Source organism: Charadrius vociferus, unplaced genomic scaffold, assembly GCF_000708025.1.
Source record: "Charadrius vociferus isolate BGI_N301 unplaced genomic scaffold, ASM70802v2 scaffold267, whole genome shotgun sequence".
Classification (NCBI taxonomy): Eukaryota; Metazoa; Chordata; class Aves; order Charadriiformes; family Charadriidae; genus Charadrius; species Charadrius vociferus.
In genome coordinates, this window is record NW_009649458.1 from 1012160 (window position 1) to 1030739 (window position 18580).

Below are 18580 nucleotides of genomic sequence, written 5' to 3' on the forward strand. Positions count from 1 at the left end.
CAGCGCGAGGAGGCGGCCCGCTGAGGTGATCCCGCGGCCGGGGGGGCCGCGGCGCCTCTCACAGACTTACCTCCTTTATTTTTTTATTTTTTTTTAACAAGTGCATTTCAGTCGATGTCAAAAATGTTTAACAAAAGGAGGCATCTTTATTCAAGTTAGTAAATGCGAAAACCAGGGAGCGGACAAATTCAGCCCAGAGTGCCGGGCAAGTCCTTGAAAGGCCACGACTGAAGCTAGGGTACCCAGAGCACAGCACCCATGGCCACAGGAAGCACTTCTTTCAGCATCATCTGCTTTATCCCTGGAAATAAATATGATGAAATCAAGTTTTTCCACCTGATAGTGGTTCCCTTCCATTAAAATCACAATCTAAACTCCTTTTACCCTGAGTTCCTTACACAACCAAATAGGGAGATGTATGTCCATGATAAAAATTCACTGCTAGAGGAATCTTAAGGCTTTTTCCAGTCTGTTTGCAGAAGGCAGAAGAGGGCGGTGCTAAGTTCAAAACAAATGAGCAGGCAACAGAGTAACAGGAAAAAGATGACAAAGAATATGCACAAAAAAAGGATCAAAGTTCACCAGTGGAAGAAGAGCCTGCTAATTTTAGGCTTGAAAACAAATTTTCCAGAACTAGATTTCATGCATCTACGTGTTCTAGTCCCCAAAATGTACATGCAGCTGAAGTCTGGGAAGAGTTCCTTGTTGAGTAATTTGCGCTTAAGCCTTCTGTTTTCTGTTAACTTTCCAGTTACACTGTTAAAAGATCTCAGTGCAATCTCTATGTCATCACCCGATTGTAATGCTTCAAACTGGTTTTCTCCAGCACTTCCGTAGTTTGGTGGACTCTGTCTCCAGTTTGGCTAGTCTTTGTACAGCGCACAGCTATGACAGAACCGCTGGCTGACAGGGCCTGGTACACGCTCACAGACTCGAATCCCTGCTTCTTGTTCTCCATTCACAGTTACACAGCTACACTAATGAGTTCACCTCAGTTTTAGAACAAAAAAGTCAGTTTCTGCCCGGGCACAACAAACAAGGGTGTTTACTCAGCCACAAAGAGAAAACAGTATGCAACTGAGCCCAGAAATACCTGCAGTTTCATATCCCAGGCATATCGTATCTAACCCTTTGTCAGTGAGCAGTCAGTAGGCAATGAGACATGCTGGTAAATAATCCCATCCCTGGTGAAAATACAAGAAGCTGTGTCTGTGCCGGCTGTGGATCCCAACCAATGCTCTGCCCACCACATTCGTGTGGAATAAGATCCTGTATTGTGTTCCCTCTGAGGGGGTGGTATCCTCCAGCCATCACCGTCGTGGACTGCTCTAACATACTGTTCTGTTACAGTCTTTCACTACTGTACTAAAATAAAAACATGATCATAACACACTGAATCAAAACCACTGTCTTTCCACAGTCTCAACAACACCCACCCTTCTCTGCTGCTTTCAGAAATACAGAAGCTAGAGCCTCAGCTTTGGATTTTAGTTATTTTGTGGCTTTAGTTATTTTGTGTTTAGTTATTTATCACGTCCAACCATCTGCTGCTTGACGTAAAATAACCCACAGAATAATGCTCTACATTTTTAATGGTTCCATGTGCGAGGTCATGTTTTCTCTTCCTACAGTGCACTGTAAATATAGCCACGGTACACACAAGATGCTGTGGAAAGCGCCAAATGCTTACACAGCCACAGTAAGCTTCCATTAACAGCAGGGCACCGTCTTCATCCTGTGCTTTTTCACTCTGCTCTTACTGATGGTGTGACCACAGTGCAGGGCGGTGTTCCTCAGGCTGTTTCTCTGGAACAACCTCTGCCAACTGATTCCAAAATCCTTACTTGTCTTGTGCTGCACTTCAGCTCTTAACTATTCTCACCAGTTATAGAGAGGACCAAGCACTAGGACATAATCTTCCATACCATTCAAGCCTTACATGGTCACAGCTGCGGTTTTGGCTCAGCCCAGCGCAGAGTTTGGAGGGCAGTATGTTCAGGAACAGTTCCTAAAAAGTAATCTGGAGTTACCCACAAAACTAGGTGGCTGGAGGAGAATGGTCAGGAGGCATGCTCTGCCCTTGCAAGAGAACAGTCCCTGGTGGTGTCATTTCCACTCACTCAGGAATGATGAAGTTCTGAACCATTACCGTTTTCTTCCTGCAATGTTTCCCCCTTGACAGGTTTCTTTCTGGAGGCATTGCATTGGGCAACACAAGTTTTATTCCCAAGGAATTAACACTGTCCACAAACTTTTGAAGGACCTGCTCATGGAAGCTTTTTCTTTCCTGTCTTTCACTGGTCTGTTTATATCCATCCATTATTGCCTAACTCGTGATTCCTGTCCCAAAGAGCTTATGGTTTACGTATTCACTCTGTGTTTGTGCAGTTCTGGCACAGTGGAGTTCTAGCCTATGATATGGGCTCATAGTTGCTATGAAAGTACAAGTAAGAGGAAAGTTGAACTGTGTAGTCTTCTGTATATTAATAAAACAGGCTTAAAAAAATTGAAGTCTACAAGCAGAGAAGAGTTCAGTAAAACTTAAGAACAGATTCCTATAGAACAGTATGTAAGTTCATACAGGGGAGGGAAAAAAGACCTTCATTTCTAGCTTGGGGTACCAGATTTTCCTGGCAAGTATGTTGCCAGTGAGCAAAATAACTGCTCAAACCAAAAAGTTAATTATTTGATGCATTATCAGTAATGTCTGGCATTTCCCCCACTAAAAGTGGAGTTCATGTTCAGGCACATTGTACCTGGTTATGAATAACTGCAATTGTTACTGCATGATTCAGTAAATAGAAAAGTTCAACATAATGAAGTTCAACAAGGGCAAGTGTAGGGTCCTGCAGCTAGGGAGGAATGATGCCATGCACCAGTACAGTTTAGGGATTGTCCTGCTGGAAAGCAGCTCTGCAGAGAGACACCTCGGAATCCTGGTGGACAACAAGATGACCATGAGCCAACAATGTGCCCTTGTGGCCAAGAGGGCCAATGATACCCTGGGGTGCATCAAGAAGAGCGGGGCAAGCAGGTCGAGGGAAGTTATCTTCCCCCTCTACTCTGCCCTGGTGAGGCCACATCTGGAGAACTGTCTCCAGTTCTGGGCTCCCCAGTTCAAGAAAGACACAGAACTACTGGAGAGAGTCCAGCAGAGGGCTACAAAGATAGACAAGGGAATGGAGCACCTCTCTTTTGAGGAAAGGCTGAGAAACCTGGGTCTGATTAGCCTGGAGAAGAGAAGACTGAGAGGGGGTCTCACCAATGCTTGTAAATATCTAAAGGGCAGATGGCAAGCGGATGGGGCCAGGCTCTTTTCAGTGGTGCCCAGCAACGGGACAAGGGGCAATGGGCACAAACCGGAACCCAGGAAATTCCATCTCAACATGAGGAAAAACAACTTTACTTTGAGGGTGACAGAGCACTGGAACAGGATGCCCAGAGAGGTTATGGAGTCTCCTTCTCTGGAGGTATTCAAAACCCGCCTGGGTGCATTCCTGTCCAACATGCTGTAGGTGACCCTGCTTTGGCAGGGGGTTTGGACTAGATGATCTCCAAAGGTCCCTTCCAACCCCTACCATTCTGTGATTCTCTGGTTCTCTCATTCTGTGAAATTGAACTTTTAGCTTTTCATTTATAATGAACTCATAAGCAAAGATGGCTCTGGATTCTGGTGCTGACATTCTCTGTATTAGCATTAAACTCGAAGTAGCCCAGGCAGTGATAATTAAGAGTTGATCTAGTTTTATTCCAGTGTAAACATCAGAAAATAGTTGGACTCCGATCCTGTAATTGCCTAATTAAGTGCCCCACCATCGTAACATAGGAATAGTTCTCCTAACATAAGTATATATTTTTATAGAGTACCTACAGTCACCTCTGATAATCTACTGAATTCTCTGTCTGGTTCACATTATTTTTTTCCTGTCTTTTTCTTTTTCCTTCAAGTCCAATTATCTAGTACTTCATTTTGTCCTTCATTTGAAGACACAGTAGTACTGGGTTTTGTAGTGTGTAAATCCTGGCATTTAATCTGCCTCTTGGCACTTGATTTATTTTGAGAACTTTTTTTAAAAAAAAAGTAGGAGTTACTTAGTTGCAGAGATTTCTAAAACATTTGGCCCCCTTGACTTTAACTTGTTGCCAGTTTTGTCTGTCCTGCTGGTTTTGCTGTGTCTCTAGTCCTGGGATAGACTGTTCCCACTGTTTCAGTATCAGGTGCTCAAAGATCTGAGTAGTAAACAACTTGGAAAAGAGAAAGAATGCTGTCCTTGTCCAGCATAAAGCCATATATGACAAACTTAATACTGTATTCCATATGAAACCATCTTGCTTTTGGCAGTGTGTTCTATCTGTCACATTTAGGCAGATGCTTCTGGCCTGCATCAGCCGTCCGGTCTGCCCCACCTGAGCTCCTCGCACTTTGCCAACTTCAGCTTCTGGATTTTGCTTTCCATATGGTCGCAGTTCCCGAGTATTGTAATTACCTGCTGACAGTCACGCGTGCTAGCCAGTACACTTCTGACAGCATTTCTTAGCTTCCTTCTGTGGCCTCACTGTTAAGAGGTGACATTATGACATCATCATCAGGTGGACTGTGATGTCATCAGCAGTACTATAAAGTTTAAGTCATCAATGAGGCAGGGGAGTGACAGGCGAAAAGGGAAACTGAGAGAGGATTATTTTGTCAAATGATAAAATGTGGGATTGTGATTTTCCAGGAACTGCTGCAGCTGGAATTAGAGGCAGGACAGGAGGCACTGCTCATGTACCACAATGCTCATCTGTAACGATAACATGCTTATGAGCTCTCATGCCATCAAGGCTTGCATTGCATAACTAAACTTGATTTTGAACCAAGTAATTTTGGACTTGGTTTTGTGACAGATACACTGTCCCCCCCAAAAAAAATATAGTCCCAAAAAGAGGGTCTGTAGCCAACGAACTACCAGACAAGGTTTTTTTTCCTTCTCAGAATATAACAAGTCTTGATGATGAAAGTTCTCAAAAGAGCCTTTCTTTTTCCTCTATATCCTCATCCAGCCTTGCAAAACCATGAAAACCTCAATGCTTCCTTTATATCCTAGGAGCTCTTTCCACAGTCAAAACTCAGTTCTCTGCTACAAAATACTTGGCTACTGAGAAACAGAGGCATCTATTGACTCCTATGATCCAAACACGGCCAAAGCAAAAGAATATAGGAATATTTAAATTAGGAACAAGAGAGGCTAAATATATCAGCCCTGCTGCAAGGTCCACTTGCGCCAGTCCAATCTCATCAGAAAGTAATTTAACTTCAAATCTGTAAATAACCAAGCTTGAGCTCTCTAAATGTAATCTTAGAAAGCTTAGAAAATCTTGAGCCCTGATAAAGCAAAGCAATCATAGTGTATGAGATTAAGGATGTAACAGTGAAATTATCAACATGTTCTTTCTTCAGCCAAAGCCCAGAATTCCTGCATAGGCATGTTCAAACACAGACCTGTACTCTGCTCAGGCAAAATACATACTGATGTTTAAATGCACACACATACATGAAATGGGAGATCATACACAGCTCCATGGAAAACCCTTCTGTCCTGTTTTGGACTGAAATGCTTTCCAGCCCTAAAGCTAGCTTTTCATCAGTCCAGTACATCTATGCATGACTAGCAAAGCTTTTGCCCAGAATACTGTTTTCAAAGCACAGCAAAACAAAAGCAGGATGATCAGTATTATTTGTTTAGAACAAAATAGTACAAAACACACTTTGAGAACTTCAAACAAAGCTGCTCTACTTCCCAGAGTATAATCTTTTTTTTTTTCACTATTGCTGCAAGTCTTGCAACCTAAAATAGCAGTCTCAGTCCTGAAGAGGGAAAGATTCGTAAACCAATTCCTTCTGTTGAGAAGGTTGTTGCTTTCTTCTCAGCCTCATGTCTGCAATTTCTACATCAGACTGTCTACCAATATTGAATTATCCTTGCAAACAGGTTATTGCTCGGGGGTTACAAAGTAGTACATCTTGATTAGTTTACTGTATTGTTCCCTCCTTACTATGCAAACCAGTCCCTCTCTTGTAGCCAGTGAAGATGTAATAGCTATAGCCAACTTAAGATAATAGGAAGATAAAGAGATATTTTGTAAAAAGCTTTTTCTTATGGTAGGCTAAGCATTAAGTGCAGATAGAGCTCAGCTCAAAGTTCATTCTGTAACTTAGACAGTAAAGTGTCTAAAATCAGTTTTATAATAAAAGCAACAATATTTGGTGTTTCTCACTGTGACAGAAAAATTCTTTGCTTCTATGCAGACCAGGGTATAAAAGTGGTTGTTCTCTGTGTGGCTCCTGGTGAATGAAGGGGCACACTGTCCCTTGCTTGTAGTTATGAGAAGCAGGTTTACTTGACTCTGAAGTCAGAAAATTCTGCGCTATCTCAGGTGCTGTCATTAGTTCAGGCTGTGATATAAACTGGATGAAAGAAAGAGGCAGATGGAGGATTGTGAGCAGGCTGCCAGGAGGAGAGGCAGACGCTACCTGCTTTCTCCCACACCAGTGAAATAATGGGGGAGGCCTCTGCAAGCTTTGCCCAAAAGTTCCAGTCTCCAGCCCTACCTTATTAATTTTGTGAAAATTTTGATGAAAAAGGGAGATAATCCAACCTGATACTGGTTTTTGGTTTTGTTTTTTTTTTTTTCCTCTCACTAAGACTCAGCTTTCTTGAATATTTGAAGTCATAGAATGTAACCAGGTTAGGGCATTTTTCTTAAAACATCTGTGTGTATCATTTAAAAGGGCACTTTTCCCAATTCAGCCTGGGCAGCAGGTGTGGATCCTGTGCCTCCAGCTGAAGGGCACTCGCTTTCCCTCCCCAAAGCTTCCTGTAACAGCCAGGCAGGCGCAAGGGTGCAAGTCTGTTCAAGAGCTTTGGCCCTCAGGTCTTTCCATGCTGTCTTCTCATTCCTTCTCGTGTGCCAAGCTGTGAGGACACCTTCATCTGGCAGCACGGATTTCAGACCTCTCTGATCTTTAGCCTCTAGACTCAGTATCAGGTGATCCAAGGGGGAAAGTGAGATACTGTTTGGGGATAACCTGTCTTGAGGCATTTTCTTTGCAATTCCATTCTTGGGGATTTTAGTGATTATGGTTTATGCCAATGACTGTGCTTGTTCTGGATCTGAAGTACAGTCAGCCTTTGAATACTTGTGACAATAATTTCATTAGGCAAAATTTGAGCTGTATGGAACAATGATAATGTTTAAAAATATATTTGGCTTAAGCAAATGATCTTTTCAGTCTTGCTTGCTGTGAGAGCTGACAGTCTTACTGTTGTGGGCTGATTTGTTCTCTAAACTATATTGTTACTGATAAAGTTAATGATCAAGATGGTGTTGAAATCCTAGAAACAAGTTGAGGCATAGAAATAAATGCTGTACATGCAGTCATAGGAAAATAAATTCTCTTTAATTACTTGCATCAAGCCTGGGCAATTAATCAGTAAATAAGGCAGTTTACTGCAGTCTTTCTCTTATCTAAGCAGTTGACTCTCCTGGTTTAGGCTGAGGACTTGTATAAAACTCACTGGTATCTCTAACTTAGGTACATTAAAGCAGGAACATTGTCATTTATTTCAGTTTTTTACCTGCTATCTTTCTTTACATCTTCTGTAAGGACATGCTTGTTTCTCTGACATTATCAGAGGAATTGGCTTCATTTTTATGATTTCTACATCTGGAGTGCTAATATAATTAATAGATGCTATCAGCTTTGCAAAATCATGAAAACAGTACTTTGTTTTATTCCAGTTTCATGTTCAAATTTCTGAGTAGGAGAAGTGTCCCTGATAACTTGGTAGTAAATCAAAATATTCCTTATAAATATTCTTGGTGTCGAAATGAGTGTAGTCTCTCTGGAAATGTTATAGCACTGCAATCCCTGAACATAGCAATGAATGTTATTTTAGAACTGCAATTAAACAGCGTTTCATCTCCATCTGTATAAAAATAATTATTTGGAAAACTAAACTTTGCTGTGACAAAGAGTATATCGGCCAATGTGGATTTGGAAAATTAAGTATTTAATGGAGGAACTACAGTCTGTGGATTGAAAGGAAGCATTTCCTTTTTCTGATTTTTGCTGTTGTGTTGAAAACTGAGCAAAAATTAGAATTTTACTGTAATGGAAAGTTTCAGTATCCAAATACTAATATTTGAACAAAGACTCTGAAATATAAAAGACTCTTGAAGTATAAAATGCACAAAAGTTTTTGCAAGTGAAACACCTGTGTTAAAAGGGGGTTATTATGGCTATGTAATCTGACCAGAAAGTATGGGGTATTTGAATGGGTCTCAGGAGGCAATGATCCATTATAAGGACATCTCATTCAATGTTGAACTGAGAAAGTTGAAACAATTCTAGTTAATCCAGCGTTAAAATACTGTAAATGAATGTGTAATCAACTCTGCCTGCTCTACATATCATTCTCTAGATCTGCCCTTACATAAAAGACAATGAGGGTCAACTCTGTGTCCGTGTATTTCTGTTCACAATTTGAAAAAAGCTTACAAGCACTTGTACATACATTCCAGAACTTTGTTTTTTTTAAAAAAAAAAAATCTATTTCATAGTTATTTCAAGAAAATGTCTGCATTCCAGGATTAGCACACTGTGAAAATCATTTATCCCTGTTCCATTAATTTGGCAGAGGTGTTTCTTAAAACAAGCATTTTGCATAAGTCTATGGAAATAATTTACTTTAGTGAAATTCCATTCCATTAGGTCTAGCATGTTCTGGGGTAGAAAGCCTTTGTCCTGGAGGTCTGTATGCTTTACATATTCTGTTATGCAAATCTGAACATTCGTCAGAGACTTTGCCTATCACCTGCTGCCTGAGCTGGAACCAGACAAATCTATGTACCATAAACAGCCTCTCAAACCTAGCAGCTTCTGCCCACAAAAGCAACATGAGCTTGTTTTACTGTTATTCGCACGTCAGCGATATTGTGTTCAGCGTATCATGCACAAAAAGAATTCCCGTGCCAGTGAGTTTAGAATCTGAAAAGTATCAGGCCTGATGCTCAGTTCACACAAATAGACATAATCCCATCCAAGCCAGTGAACTCGGTATTACACAAGCGAAGGACCTTGCTTCTTGTTTCAAGCAGGTGGAAATATTTTTTTTTAAAAGCAAGACTAGGAACAAGCAAGCAGATAGTGCTTTGTATCAAGATCTGCCACAGTATAAGAAGAGACAAAGGCCTGGTCAGAAAATACAGAAAATAATTCTATTTAATAGAATAAAAAAAAACCAAATCATACCCACAGGTAGCTCAGAGTCATGTCAAGGTACATGTCTGCTTCTGATTTGAACTCTTCAGACACCCTGTTTTTCCCCATGCCCACCCCCACACTGCAATTTGGGCACAAACAAAAAAGCCTCCCTGTGCAGTCATCCCGGTGATATCAGATGCCCCTCCCCAGCAGCCCTGGGTGACAGGCCGGCTCGTTCACCCTGCGTGTTTTGCATGTTGCTTGCATGGGGTAGGCATCATGCTCGTTGCTCATCTTCCTTGTCCAAGCCAGATGTAATTTATCCTGTGTAATTCTGCTTCCTGTGGCAGATTCAGTTTGATAGGGTTTTCTCACTTTCTGTTTCATACTGCTAATGTGTCTGAAGAGACATAGGCACAGCTTAGTAAGAACATGGTTTTGCCTGCAACATCTTTGGGATTCTTTTATCATTAGTGGTTTGCTAATTTTCCACATTCTCCCTTCTTTGTAGTACGTTTTAAATATAGCACATCCACATTAAAAATTCTTCCTCCTCCTCTTCTTCTTGTCTTTCTACATTATGAAAAATCCAGGACAAACAGCGTAATAAATGATATATAAAAACGAATTCAACATTTTGCCCAAATAAAACATAAACTGATTCTTCTTAGAGTATAATCCTGCTGCAAGAATGCATTATCCTCAGTTGTTTCAAAGCTACAGTCCAAGTTCACGTAACGTGTTTTGGTTACCCAGGAGATGTTCTTGTTCAGTATCTCACCTGAATGCAGATCCAAGTTTTCCCAAAGTTTGGAAAGAAAAGATCACATATGCTTTACATGTGTTTAATTTTCAGATTTTATGCTGTCCTTTGCTAATTAGAGTTCCTTCCCTGTTTATTTGACTGGCATTTTGAATTCCCAGGTACCTTTCTGTCTGCATAGCTCAGCTACTGGAATTGGATGTCCAAACCCAGCCCTTGCCAACAGCAAACCAACCTCACCCTCATTTCAGACTTCTCATTTGACTTATCCACCTGCCCTGTTTACAGGACATTGCTAATATCAAACTCACCGTAAAGGTTATATCTTCAGTTTGTAAAAGTTGACATACCTTCATGGAAATCTTGCCCTACATCTGCCAGACCCAAACTGAAAAGCCAGCAGGCTCTACCAACCAGCTAGCACCACTGAGGAGCTACATGCAAGTTGCCAAAGACTCCTAGGTCAGGAGGGTATCTCTGTAAACCATAGAGTATATCCTACACTGCACTGTGTAGGTTGTATGGAAACACCTGAGTGGGGTTTACATGAGATAGCAGTATAGCTATGTTAACATTATACTCCACCCAGGCTAATACATCTCCTGTGAAACCTACGCAGAGCTGTACAGTGACTCCAATAGTTCAGCTAAACGGATGTGTCTACGTGGCATTGCTTGGTGCTGCGTAGAAATGCTGTGGTCCTACCTGTGATTTCAGACACATCACCCTCTAAATATTCTGCCCCACCATCACTATAAGAGTAGGTCACTGCTGAGGAATACAGTCTGGAGTCACTTCGGAAATCATTCGGTTGTTTCCTGGATCTGTCTTTTTCCTCCTTCACCAATTGTTCACCAGTGGCAGCTCTATGACCAGGGTGGGAAGTGCCCTTCTCCCTCTCTCAATACTTCTCTTGAATGGTTCTTCTGTCCAATTTGTGGCTGTGTCCCAGGACCACCATCTCACCTCAGCACCTCAGATGTGCTTTCTGCCTTTGGCAGCAAGGGCATGTGGGCATGTTTTCCCTAGCTTGGGACATGCCTCGCATCTCACATTTGTCACAGCTTTGCTGACTCTGTTCCTATCACCCAGATCAAGTGACAAATTTCTTAATTTTTGTGCTGTTTCCATCCTTATCCTGCTAGTCCTGGCCAAATGTGAGGGCCAGGAGTTTCACAGAGCCAGAACCTTTCACAGCTATAATAATACCACAGTGGACATATAGTAACACAGTGTCCAAAGGGTGACACTTGGACAAGCTGTGCTGGGTACCAGAAGGTGGAAGGGAGTTAACCACTGCCTTATCCTGTTTTTCCAAAAACCCACCAGGCTTCAAGCTGGGCCTTGCCCTAAGGTACTGGAGTTAAAAAGCAAATGAACAATGAAATTCCTACGTTTAGATTGCGAGTCCAGACGTTTCGAATCCAACCAGGATCCTTCATCAATGGAATCTGAAAGCAACAAAGAATAATGAGGAATAATACAGTTAATTAACTATGCACAGAAGTTAATGTGTCAGTTATGGTCCTTGAAACCCAGCTGCTCTAATGAATACCTCTCCTGTGATTCCTTTATAAGCCACATTGCCCTTGTGTCATCCTCAGTTTATATCTGTACCGAGAGATGTTCTCAATTCCTTCTTTCCACCGTCTCAGTTTTCAGGGCTTTTGCAGAAGGGTTTAATCCTCTGCTAGTAAGATCTCTATCTTCAGCCAGAGAGCTTGGAAGCAGGGGATCCCTGTGAGCTCTAAAGAAGCGTGGGCCAAAACAAGCTCTTTTTATTGTTTTGCCCAATGCAAAGGACAGAGGCAGAGCTGTAATCCCACCCTGCTGCCTAGGGAAAAGATATTTTCACATGGCAGCATTCCTAGATCTGCTCATGGTACAGGAAGACTTCTAATACCCAGTAGGACAGGAGAAGGAATTCTGTAGGACAAGAAGAACACGTTTTGGCCCATTTGAAGCAACCTGGAGTTTAGTGGCTGCTTATCAGAGCCAGGACTTTATTCCCTGAGTAGTGCCCTCCCGACAGGCAGCACAGGAGCCTCAGCAGAGTGGCTGTACTTTCAGAGTCAGAGCCCCAAAGCTGAGGTGGCACACAGTTACTGTGACAACCTCTTTCTGAGCACACAAAAGTAGGAGTGGAAGATGACTTCATTTTCCAAGAAGCCCCAGTTGCAAGATACATTGGAATAAATTAATACCTAGTAAAAAGGGTAAGCTTCCAGCATTGCTGGAGATAGTGGGATTAATGTTTAAAATAAAAGGAAAAGTTATCAAAGGGAAATTCTGTACTGCATTTTATACTATTTTTTTATTCCATAGTGAAATTTTACACTGAAAGGACTAATTCCACAGGATTGATAAATACAATGATATGAACAAATCATTTGAAAGATTTTCCCTTTGGTGCATAGGAAAATTAACATTCAAATATGGCCAGGTTTGCTGACAGTGTGTGTTCTGAAAACATTCATGTTCCCTCATATTCAAATCTCAAGATTTTTCAAGCGCAAATGTTCACCAGAAATAAACAAACTCATTCTATTCTTTATCATTCTCAAATTATATGACACCCAGGATACTCTGTGCAATCTTACTGAGCAAATAGAAAAGGTGTGGAATGATCCCTTTTCTGAACTCTCTCTCATTTAAATACAGCTACTCAAACAACAGATAAGGAGGAATGAGAAACAGAAAAACAGCCATTACAGAAATAAATTCACCCAGTTCTGGTAGATGCAGTTCTTAAGGGTTGCATTAATGTTCATTACACTCACTCACACACTCTGTTATATGTGTAATTAGAATAACATTTCGTGTGGGTGACGTTGAAAGTAAGTTTGGGGTGGCACCGTCAGGAGAAGACAGTAGAGGTCTGGCACATAGCCCTTCTCTGTTCACCATAATACCTTGCACTTGAGCGTTCCATTAAGGATTGCACCACCCTATTCAAACACAATTTACCAAGTCTCTCAACAACCTTATGAGCCAGGAGGTATTATTAATTCCATTTTCCAAATGAAGAAACTGAGATACACCCTGATTAAATGACTTACTCTGTGTTACAAAGGAAGCCTAGCATCAGAATTAGAAACAGATCTTTTTCCATATGGCCCATTGTTTTAACAACAAATTTATCCTTTCTCTCTATTATCAGAAGCAGAACAAAAATACTGGCATTATTGCACCAATAATTAAATAAACAGAAATACTCTTGCAGACTAAATTATTAATTGAAATGTAGGTGTGTGTTTTATGCAAATGCTGCATTTAATATAATTACATTTTCCTGTTGTATGTGCCTGTTTGGGTTTAAGATGCATCTTGCTGCTTTGTTGACCAAGATGGTGGCTTGAATATGTGGTAGCAGTTGACTGCTCAGGGATAACATTAAGTATTTAGAACATGAAATATCATATCAAATTCACGGTAAGTGTTTATATACTTGATGTTTGTATTTCTGGTGCATATAAAATACATACAGTATATGTGTTCTATATACACGACAATTTTCATCCCATTTTACACAGTTGAGGTGTGGGTCTCAGTGTGTATCTTTAGCCTTTGTCACTTTTTGAATTCTAGGAGCACTTGCACCTCCTAAGGATAGCCCTGTCCATGTCTTGACCATGTAAGAAGGAAACCCAGATGTGCTGGCTGGATGCAGTGTTTGGGGAACAACTGGATTCATTCCCTGGAAAATGCCCACCCCACAGTTTAGCTATAGCCTCTGGGTTTCCCTAAGGAAATCGGCTGTGCAAAACAAGAAGCAGTTAGGGTACCAATCTGCCAGCTGTGCATGAAGCTGGGTCTAGAATAGCTGCTTTGGGGTGGGCTGAAGGAGTGGCTGTGAAGGCAGGCAGTACACTAGGAGGTGCCACCTTCTTACTCCAGATGTCAAGGACGTGTTGGCAGAGTGGATCAAATATTTTCTGTATTAATTCATCCCTTCTTTCTCTTTCCCAACCTTTGCAGTCTTTTCTGGAACCCATCCAGCTAGAAAACAGCTCATATGAGTAGATTTCTTTTCAAATATCTATATTCCTGAAAGGATTAGACTGACCCTCTCTTTCTTTTTCTTTGTTTCTTTCTCCTTGTTTCTTTCTTTCCCTCACTTTTGTTCCCTCATTCTCTCCCTCTCTCTTTCCTTCTTAAAAACAAAGTTGCTGATAAATCACATTCATGATTAAGTAAATAAATACCAGAAACACAATAATAGGAACTGCCACAGGAAAACAGTACGTTTCATTAGCAGAAAAGTCAACAGTGTGTTGCAACAGAGTTGGTAATTGTACAATAGTGCTGCTGCCTGTGCATTCAGTTCCTCTGAAAAACAGTGATCAGAGACAGTCCTGTAAAACATTCTTTGTGTACTGGTGTAACAACCACGCGACTCTCCAGGATCCCTGCCAGCAGTTCAAAAGTACAGTTAATGTTGCAGTTAAGTATTTGATCTTTAGAGTTGTCTAATCTCTGCTCCTGCTCGCAGTTGAAAAACAATGTAAGGAGCTTTCATTCAGCCCTGCAATTAGTGGAAGAATCTAGTATTTATTGAATGATATTTTGTCCATTGTTTAGAGCAACTGTTGTATACCAGCTGTCTGCTTTTCCTATTTGGTAGACTTGGAAATGCAAACTGACATAAGTAAAAATTATTTTAAAGCAGACACAATGCATGAAATCTTTTCTTCAGCTGTGCTGGTCTCTGTAGTCACCCTGCTGACCTTAGAGAGCAAAGCTAACGTAGGGAAAAGATGACCTTGCACTTAAGCTAGTGAAATAGGACACAAGGGCTATTCCTGTACAAGAAAACTAAACAGAGTCAAGGCACAGGCGGAGGCTCTGGGACACTCTGGTCTGTGCGCTGATGCTGGAAGAACAGCACTTGGCACAGCTGCAGCCCCAGCCAGCTAGCAGCTCCCAGCTCGGGAATGAGCCCAGAGCATTTCCAACGGGCATCTGAATGGGGCCAACTGGTTTTGAGGGTTGAGGGAGCTTAATAGCATGGAGGTGACTGGATCACGCCCGGTAGCATCAAAGCCACAGGATGGGCACTGTCACTCTTTAGTTCACTAGCATCAGTGTAGCCAAGAGATCCAGATCTCCTGTGGAGCTACCTGAGCTTTCTTCTTTCCAGGAGTGTGGACGTATCACAAGCCCTGTTGCTCAGTTCTCCTGATGTGTAGCAGGAATAATATCCTCCTAAGCTGTCAAGGTAAATTCATTAATATTCATAAGAAATAATTTGTGTTGCAAAGCAAAATTTGCCTTTTAGCCCCCAAAGAGAGGCTTTATGACCCTATCTTGGCCAGCCTGGCGCCATTAAGGTAAGCTGTACTTTTCCCAGCTAAATATGAAACATTTAAGAATTAAGAGATTTCTTACAGCTGGTAGAAGAAGGAGTAAAACAAGAGAAGATTCAGAGATAACAGATATTATGGCATGATATCTGCAGAACAGATTAGTCTATATCTCATACTCTCACTAGAGTGAAAAATATTTCTTATATAAGTATATTGCAAGGAAAAAAATGAAAAGCTGGTAACTGTAATCCACATTTCCTGAGGAGAGAGATGGAGATGCAGTGACCATGAAATGCGACAGGAAACATTTAGGCATTAGGAAAACTTCGTAATACCAGGAGTAGGTAAGCTCCGCTATGGCTTGCTGGAAGAGGCTGAGATCTTTCAGAGCAGGTTGAACACACATTTGTCAGCATGTTTTAATTATATTGGATTTGCCTGTAGGCATAGAAATGGACCGGATGATCTCCGAGTCTGTTCCAGCCTTGTATTCTATTATTCTGGGATAAAGTGTCACGGCAGGATGCGACTGCATTTTCAGGAGCTCTTTCCTACCAGTGAAATTTCATAGCAGAAAAAATTCAGAAACTGGTGGCAAAAACCCTGTTACATGAAATGTTTTGGATCTGACTAAGAAAATAGTGCAGAAACGAGCTGTAGGGAAGCATGACAGAGTAGCCAAGGGATGGACTGGGTGATCTAAGAGGCCCTTCTGTCTCAAACTTCCGACTCAGTCTCACAACATCACCTGACTGGTGTTTAACTCATCACACTGATGCAACAGACGTTGTAAACAAAGTTACTCATTTGTGAATTACTCAGGTAATTTAAATCTGGTTCCTACAGTAATCATGCCTCTTAATGTAGTTAAGTACACACTGTATGTGTGCTTCACTACTGCTAATACCAGATGGAAACATCATATTTCTTCCCTTGAGGAGCATGTGATTTTAAAAAATAATTATAACACCCACCTCTGATGCCCAGAGGTGACTTACATTTTCTCTGTAGTGTGGGTGCCTTGTGCAGAGCAGCTGATCTGTTCTTTCACAGAGACCCAGAGCCAGTACCTTTGATGAGGGGATGCTATCTCCACTACAGACCATCTTTTAGGCAACAAAGAGGAAGGAGGGCCGCCTTCTTTTAAGATAAGATGACAATGCTAAATTCAGCATGCGACCAAATTACCTTTGTAAATGACCTAAAGAAAGAAAACCATTTCCTAGTGTCTAGAATAGTCAGGTTTGACTGACAACATTAAGCTTTCCTGGAGAGGTGTAGCTAGAATCAGCTGAAGTTTGGGACATCAGTAAATAATGTCAAAGAAATGTAACTACAGAGAGCTCTGTCAGACACTGCAGTAGTGATTTCCTAGTCAAAGGGCCTGATGTCTTAACCCACCAAGTCAACAAATTGCTGTCTACGTTTACTTTCTACAAGAAGGCTACCAAAATATAGCTGCTGGTCTTAGGAGGCCACATGGGGGACTACAGCATACAGAGATCAGCACAGCACAGTTTAAGTACTTTGCAACACAAAAACCATGATCAAGCTTTATAACATGAAGTGGAGAAGGCCCAACAAGAAACCAGTTCTGCTTTGTCACCTCACTCAAACTTGGCCTGCATCATTGCTTTCAAGTCAAAGGAGCCATTGTGCTCAAGCATTTTGGTCGCTCCGGGGTCCCAAGGCATCACATGGAGACAGAGGCACAAGTATAGGGCGGGAAGATCCCAAGCAACCTCAAGTTCCTAAATTATTTTAAAATCCAGACCTATGCTGAATGCTTTTCAAGAATCCAGCATCCATGGTGTTTCTGTCCTGGAGCTCCAATATTCTTGCTAGGCGTCAGCGGGAGAAGAAGAACTGCTGGACTGCTGCAATGTGCAGCAGAGCCCAGGTGCGGTGGTTTGATAACCACATTCGAAAGTGAGTTTGAGCAAAGGAGGAACACTACACGGGAGTTAAATTATTTAGCCAGGCACCTCTTTGAGTACGTCTTAGCACTGGGTTAAGCATGAGACTCCAGTGTAGGTCTCTGAAATACACCCATCCAGGTGCCTTAGGCCAGGTCGGAATTCTTTCTGCTGAGCTCCTCCCATTTCTTAACCCCGCTTAGTCACAGCGGAAAATTATCAACTGTTTATCTAAAATCTTATGACACATCTATTGACGGCTGATAAAGGCCATTTCCTCATCTCTGCCATTCAGCTTGAGGAGCGTGTTTGACCGCTGCCTCCATTGGCTGGGGTGGTGGCCCCACCACCACGCCTGCTGCTTGCTTTTGGCAGATATTTTAATGACTGCAGTTAACACTGCACCTGGGAATGTTCCTCTTAGGAACTACCCCAGGCTACCAAAAGGTGTTTCATGAGGTGATGTTTCCACATCACCGGATCATCGCACCCTCCCTCGTGGCCTTAGCCTTTCCCGACCCAGAGGCCTCCCAGCCCTCTCCTTTACAGGGCAGCCTCACTCTCACACCTGGGAATGGGGGCTGCTGGCTGCAGCTCTCCACAGGACCATGCAGAAAGGCCATACACGCCTCTCGCCAGAGGAGGGTTAAAACAATTGCCTTCTCCTCACAGTTAGGGGCAGAAAGCTGGTGGGTAGTGGAGCTGCACAACAGTGGTATCTGCACCACACGTGCCCTTGCATGTTGGGCTTAGCCTTGTGACAAGCTTTGGGTCGTCTGGACCTTTGCTGTTAAGTACAAGGCAGAGGAGTTCAGAGCTAGATCTCGCAGAATGTGGGATTTGCACCCATGAAGAATCTGGGAGCTTTTGGGTTTTCATGATAAGTAGAGAACAGTCCAAGCTGATGCCTGCCCCGTTGGTACTGATTCTGAGACACCAGGTACGTACGTGCTTGGCTGTGTGCACAAAAGACCTTCAACAAGCAAAAAAAGTCAGGAGCTGTTAAGAAGCTCTTGGTTGAGTTCAGACATATTCTGGTCAAACAAGTACGGCAGTGGAGCTAAACCCAGAGCAGTCTGGTTTACAGCCTTGAGAAACTGCGTTTGTGACACACACTGGATCCTCAGGCTCTGCGGCACCCAGGAGTGCTCAGGAATAAAATCTGCTATAACTGCTGTGCTGCTGCCTGCTCTTTAAATAACACCAGGCACAGTTTCTGTGTGTTTTCACTTGCTAGTGTACTTTGCCATAGGTTACATACAAATACTGTATAGAAGCTTGTGGGGAGCTTTCTGAAAGGAGCATTTCCCTGATCTCATTTGTTTTCTGTGTAAATCTGGGCATCAGT

General features: G+C 42.1%; 1 protein-coding gene across 1 annotated transcript in view; it reads right to left on the bottom strand.

Moving 5' to 3' along the window:
- LPIN1 (lipin 1) overlaps positions 1–11455 on the bottom strand; it is a 59320-nt gene extending 47865 nt beyond the window's left edge. The window contains exon 1 of the mRNA XM_009889761.1: positions 11405–11455. Within this exon, the coding sequence (XP_009888063.1) occupies positions 11405–11452 (48 nt within the window). The 5' untranslated portion in view covers positions 11453–11455. The remainder of the gene's footprint in view (positions 1–11404) is intronic.
- Between the last annotated feature and the right edge of the window lie 7125 nt (positions 11456–18580).